Source organism: Pygocentrus nattereri, chromosome 10 (genome assembly GCF_015220715.1).
Source record: "Pygocentrus nattereri isolate fPygNat1 chromosome 10, fPygNat1.pri, whole genome shotgun sequence".
NCBI lineage: Eukaryota > Metazoa > Chordata > Actinopteri > Characiformes > Serrasalmidae > Pygocentrus > Pygocentrus nattereri.
The window spans coordinates 39,565,779-39,572,299 of record NC_051220.1 but is presented as its reverse complement, the minus strand read 5'-3'; the positions used below and the strand labels follow the sequence as shown (position 1 = coordinate 39,572,299).

General features: G+C 46.0%; 1 protein-coding gene across 1 annotated transcript; it reads left to right on the top strand.

Annotated features, from left to right (window-relative positions):
* Positions 1–2,610: 2,610 nt before the first annotated feature.
* Positions 2,611–5,955, top strand: gsc (goosecoid). The gene is made up of 3 exons (XM_017711270.2): positions 2,611–3,077; positions 4,923–5,182; positions 5,614–5,955. Exons 1-3 carry the CDS (start codon positions 2,777–2,779, stop codon positions 5,761–5,763), a joined length of 711 nt encoding a protein of 236 aa, XP_017566759.1. The 5' UTR covers positions 2,611–2,776; the 3' UTR covers positions 5,764–5,955.
* The last annotated feature ends 566 nt before the right edge of the window (positions 5,956–6,521 follow it).

Below are 6,521 nucleotides of genomic sequence, written 5' to 3'. Positions count from 1 at the left end.
CCATTTACTTCAGAAATAGTCATCACAGAAGAATTCTGCCCCGTATGCACTCATGCAAATTGTATATGCGCTTGGCGTGTGCTGTATGACATGACGTGGGTGTAATGCCTGCAAATGTGTGGTGACAGCAGGTTGCCTAGGTACAGCTTAGAGCCAGGGTGGATAACCAGGAGCGCTGAGAAAACGCAGCGCTTTAGCTCAAATGGATGTGTTACACATTTATGACGTTCTCTCATTCCGTCCATTTGCGCTTAAAAAGACTAACAGAGGTCAGGCAAAAAGGTCATTTATAGCTCTATAGGAAAAAGACCCCTCATTACTTTGTTCCCTAACATGCATTTTAATTCAAAGCCTTTTAATGTCCTATACACTCTCAGAAAAAAAAAGGTACGACACTCCTCTTGTCACTGTGGTGGTACCCTCAAGGGTCCATCTCAGGACCTTTAGTCAGGGAACATAACTCAACCAGAATCCACTGAAATTATATTTTCTAAGTTGTACTGACTCCACACACCCCGCCTCGCCTCCAGCCTTTTATTTTAATGCTCTGATTTAAAACATTTGGTTATGAAAAGGTCCAAACATCTACTTTTCCACAAGGAGAAACTCGTATAAAACCACTGCTGTACCTTTGAGGGTTCACTTACATCGTCTGTACCTTGATGAGTGAATCATGTGCATGGTACCTTTATTTCTAACAGTGTATCATAAAACAAAATGTACCAATTTTTTCGAATAAAAGAGTTTGGATATAGTATCAAAACCTTGTTAATGTCTCCAAATATGAAATGCATTCACCTATTTTGAATGATGTCCTGAATGCAAACCTCTATAAACACACACACATATATATACGGCCTGCACACTCACATTGATATTATAAAGAATGTTTGGCCTGCAGCTGCTTTCAGATTGAGGGCGCAATACAGGGTAGCCAATCAGAAAAGAGCGTATTTACATATTTCACTCTTAAAGGCACAGCAAAATAGCCTGTTCACGTTCTGTGGGATAAGAGGAGGTTGGGAAATGGTGAAGGGAAAATAAATTGGGAATGTTTTAGTACATAAAACCAAAGGGGGGGAAAAATGAAAGTGTAAAGCATGGTGTAAGAAATGACGTTCTTTAATGTGAAGCTCAATATAATAATAATAATAATAATAATAATAATAATAATAATAATAATAATAATAATAATAATAATAATAATAAATGAATAAATGAATGATACCTCAGCTCCCCTTTTGGGTGTAACTTCCAGCATTAATTTGACCCTCTTTAAGGGGTGTAAAGGCGCTGATGTGTTGCCGGATGACTTTGTTTTAGTGTCCAGACTCTGTTAATGCACAGGCCTGTATGAAGAGAGCCTGGCTGATCTCATAATGGGATTCAGCCTTTACACCCAATGCATTACTCCTCAGTTCAGGGTGTCACTCTGGGTGATTTCTGCTTCATTACTGCCGCCACGCTTTTGCGCGGCGCTTTAATAATGCTGCACGTTTCCGCTCGCGATGGGAACATTTCGCAAAACAGCAAACAAATCCGCTCCTGAGAAGAACAAATTCGCCGCGATGCCCAACATCACAGGAGACCTCAATTACTGCATGCGGTTTACGACAGAGGCGACACTGCGGCCTAAATGGAATAGCGGCACTGCGTCGCCTCCCTTGCGCAAACTTCATTTGATCAGCCGCTCTGATTTTAATAAGTCCATTTGCGGCGTTGCTGAGCGGGCGATAATGGGCGTTATCTCAGCGCAGCATGCCCACTCAGCCCGGTGCTTATTGGAGGTGTTTAAGGTGCATTTCCTCCCCGCTGATGGAGCTAAACTGCCTCCATCTCCTCAGCATGATCAGCCAGCGCAGCGTGTCAGACCCACTGTTTTACAAATAACGCGCATTATTAGGGCACTTAAGATAAAGCCCCGCATAATGCTGAGGAATCCGGCCACACAAACACGTGCGCCCGTCCATCTGCGCGGCGCTCGGTGGCCTGGGGGTCGGCAGAAATCAGCCTCATCCGTCCAGCTTAATTCACGACACCAATGAAAAGGTTCCAGGCTTAAACGCGCTGTTCTGGTCTCCACGAGGCAATAAACGCGTTTGCCGCAATTTTGCAACAGTAGCGCACATCAGTTTTCTCCTTTATTTCCCCGACGCGAGGTTGCTCAGCGACCGCTTAGGCCTGTACAGACGCAAATAAAGCGCTGAATGGGGGAAAAAAAACCCTCTAAACTCAGTCAAAATTGGGGGAAAAAAAAGACTGGACACGTTTAGCGCTAAAATTAAAACGTATGTTTGCGCAACTGCCGCACGCCGCCGATCGGCCTGTTAGGAGAAATAATGCAGCGCTTATTTGTTCGTTTGGAACAGCGCAGATCACCTTAATCAAATTAGGGCTGAATACACACAGACCTGCGGGCTTTTTCGCACCACTCAGCGCTAAAACCTAAAGCGGCCCGTGTCGAGCTGGTGATGCGGGAAGAAAGGAGGAAGAGGAAAGAGAGAGAGAGGGAGAGAGAGAGGGAGCAAGCCTTCGGAGTGACGTCAGAGAAAGTTCAGCTCGGTATAAAACCCTGGAGAAAGTTCATTTGGACGCCTGAGAGACCGCTCGCCCTCCTCCTCCTCCTCTTTCTGCGGCGCTGGAAACTTTCGCTCTGCTTTTCGACCGCTATGAGGAAACCCACCGACCTCTGATCGGATATCTGAACAGCTTCAGGACTTTTAGGTAGGCTTCTTGATCTGAGCCCCCCACCCCCTCACTCTCCGTCCTGCCTGTGATGCCCGCGGGGATGTTCAGCATCGACAGTATTCTGGCTGGCAGACCCAGCTGTAAGGACCCCGCGCTGCTCCAGCGCAGCGCCCCGCTCGTCTTCTCCAACCTGGCGGACTCGCTGTACTCGGCGGCAGACTACAACGGACTCTACTCGCCCACAGGGGCCGCGGCCGCGAGCCTGCCGCCCGTCAGCGGAGCCAGGCTCGGCTACAACAGCTACTGCTACGGGCAGCTTCACGTGCAAGGACCGAGTGGCCCAGCGTGCTGTGGCGCCATGCCCACCCAGTGTCCGTGCATTCCCACAGGTAAGACCACCTCCGCTTCACACTGCGTGCCAGCTTTTGCATTTTACTCTTATTCCCACGTTTGAAATAAATGCTCAGCAACTGCTTCAGAGCTTAGACGAGCTGCTAAAACGGCTGTGATATTATATTACAAGTGGCTTTAATCTCGTTCTTAAACGCTAAAACAGCTGTAAGTTATAATTCCTAAATCTCTATTTACAGAAAATAAATAATCAAACAAATAAATAAACAAACAAACCAATAAATAAATGTAATGCACCGCAGATCCGCTTTGATTTTATTTCACATGCACGAAATACGACAGTGGCGTCAAATTGATTCCTGTCACGCATTAAAAATAGTTTCTATTAACTCCAGGCTCGTTTTGCTCGTTTGTTTATTTTTTGTTTACTGCCCATTTATTTATCAGTGATCATGTGGGCTGATTTTGGACTGACGAGCGTCGCTCTTCCTCGTGTTTCCAGACGTTTTTCCCCTTTGCTAGAACGCTGGAAAGACGGCATCATTACTCAGCATTCCGACGCAAAAGAAGCAAAAACGCGCTTTTAGCCAAAATAGGCATCTGATCAATTTGAGGCTGGAAAAAAAAAAGCTTTTTTTTTTTTGCTTACAAAATAATTCATAACTGCACCACCTTCACAAATGAACGAGTACAAATCAAGCGCCAGTATTAACTAATAAATTCAGCCCAGTGTTATTTAGAGCGCAGTGACTGTTTCAGCGCAATAATTCTGATATTTTGACGGTGTAAATGAAAGTCATTGTCTGCCTTCTGGGCTCTGCGTATTCGTGCTAAATGTATTTTCAGCGCTTGTTTTGCTTCGGTTCGTTGATTCGGCGTTGGAAATGTGCAGCCCAGCCGGACATTCACGCTTCAGTAATGCTGGAACATCGGTGTCCACTGCGCGCTCAGAGCTTTGGCCGTGCGGGGGGCTCTGGTCAGAGATTCTGTAAAACGTGCGCCTTTTGCAGTGAGACTGCGGGTTATTTTGCGGAGCAGCGTGTCGTTACGCCGAACTCCTCTCCTGTAAATGCACCGCAGAGGCCGTTAACGCGTTTTTCTGCGGGGTGAAGTTGGGCTGGGTTGAGACAAGCAGGCCTGCCGCTCTACGGGTTTAAACCTCGCCATGAAAAGCGTCCAGATGCTGGAAATGAGGCGGTTATTATATGGAAAGCTCGTATTTTGGGACAGAGTGACTTAAGCAGGTCCTGCCAGCTTATTAGGCCTCGAGTAGAGAAGTGAAGAAGCAGATGGGTGAATATTTGACCTGATGGGTTTCATAGTTTTGTCACACCGCTGTAAGTGTTTAGATGACTGAGTCTAAACAAACAGACTGTTTGTGCGTGATCAGGTCCATTTGGGCTCCCCAGTGTACTTCATATATATATATATATATATATATATATATATATATATATATATATATATATATCTCTATATATATATATGTATATATATAGTCCACTGTAATCTGTAATCGGGGTTTGACCGCTATTGGAATTTTAACGCAACTTTTTGGCGCAACCAGATGACTGGCAAGGCGGGGAGCACACAACAGAAACTGAAGCAGTTTTTAATATCATATCGGGCTGGGACTGATATATAATACAGCCAGCGTCTGCGCCTAAATAGAATCTACAAAACAGCAAAAATTCAAGGTGGAAAAAAAAGGAAAATAATTTAAAAAGTGTGTAGAACTCGCATTCGAGTCCAAGCTGTAAACGCTGCGAAGCTCCGATAACGCAAGCGCTGTAAACACGCGCGGAGTGCTGAAGGTCTGGACTTCAGCGCCTTTTCGTTGTTGTGGCCTCTTTCTGACCCTCTGTCCACGCGCTGTTTTGAAGGCTACGACAGCGGCGGCTCGGTGCTGATGTCTCCAGTGCCCCATCAGATGGTGTCCTACCTGAACATGGGCTCGCTGTCGCGGACGGATCTGCACCTGCTGAGCCAGCTGCAGTGCAGGCGCAAGAGGCGCCACCGCACCATCTTCACGGACGAGCAGCTGGACGCCCTGGAGCGGCTCTTCCAGGAGACCAAGTACCCGGACGTGGGGGCGCGAGAACAGTTAGCGCGGAAGGTGCACCTGCGCGAGGAGAAGGTCGAGGTGAGCGGGCGAGTCTTCTACCCTGGACGGCCGCGCGAATTTTCAGATCAGAATAAATAATAAAAAAAAAAAAACCGAAACACGTTGAAAAAAAGTTTTCCATTCATGTGGGTCCTCCTTTAAAAACGTGGGGCCAGACAGAACCTAAAAATGCCTCAGGAGAAGGACCTAAAATCGAAATGTAGTTTTTTAAATCAAATCTATTTAAAAACAGGCGCAATCATCCAATCAGATATGCAGCTCTGTACGATTATTCGATTATTAATCGTTCTCAGTCGTGTCATTCTTGCCACTAGAGCATCATTAAAGTGAGTAAGTGTGAACAGGCTGATTAATAATAATAATAATAATAATAATAAAAAAAACCGAAATGAATTTAGGTCCCACCGCTCGTTCACACTCACTGATAAACTGGTTTATTTCCCGCTCAGGTTTGGTTCAAAAACAGACGGGCGAAGTGGAGGAGGCAGAAAAGATCTTCGTCCGAGGAGTCAGAAAACACCCAGAAATGGAGCAAACCCACCAAATCCGCCGCGGAGAAAACCGAGGAGAGCAAAAGCGACGCGGACTCGGACAGCTGATAAAGAAACGCCTCAGCCAGGAAAAAGAGAACCAACTTGCACAAACAAACCGCTCCAGTCTGGACTTGTACATGCTGTAAATGACCGTGTGGACTGACCTTAACGCTCGTGTGTTGTCATGCTGTTGCACAGATGTATAGGAAAAAAAAAAGTTCCCTTTATCATTGATATTGTTATTTATATTAATTTAAATTTTACACAGAAAAAAAAAACAAATCAACATACTTTGGTCTCGTCTTATGAATATTAAATATATCGCGTCAAAGGTGTTACTATCGTTATTTCTTTAAGGTGGAATGAGGGGTGGAGTGGTGCGGTGTTTGTGGAAGGGGCGGGACTTTCACTGGATTAGAACCAGGTCACATCGAGGGAAACCTTCTTCTCGGAGCTCCTGAACGAGGGGGTGAGATATTAGGCCGCTTCTGACGGTCTCAGCTCGTCCCGCAGGTCTGACGCAGGGCCTGAAGCCCCCCTTTCCTGAGCTCTGGGCTTCGGGACACTCAGCGCGTCCGAGTTCGTTGTTTATGGACTTCACGATGATTAAACATTCGCACTTATAAGTAAAAAAACCCAAACAAACAGAAGAGGAACCGATTTAGCCACTTCACACTGATTTGACCACAGACGTTCCACCCCTCTCCAAATCTCCCTGGTTCTGCTCCCCAGTTGGTCCACATTTCCCCCTTAAAATAACCAGCTGGTCAGCGTTAATTAACGCGAGCTGGAACCGAAGGAAGGAGGAGGCTGTGGAACTGAAA

What these genes read in the sequence shown, in the direction of transcription:
- gsc (XM_017711270.2), top strand. Translation starts at nt 2,777, where the DNA reads ATGCCCGCGGGGATGTTCAGCATCGACAGTATTCTGGCTGGCAGACCC. An exon ending in GTGTCCGTGCATTCCCACAG is followed by an intron (nt 3,078 to 4,922) that starts GTAAGACCACCT and finishes GCTGTTTTGAAG; the next exon opens with GCTACGACAGCGGCGGCTCG. An exon ending in TGCGCGAGGAGAAGGTCGAG is followed by an intron (nt 5,183 to 5,613) that starts GTGAGCGGGCGA and finishes TTTCCCGCTCAG; the next exon opens with GTTTGGTTCAAAAACAGACG.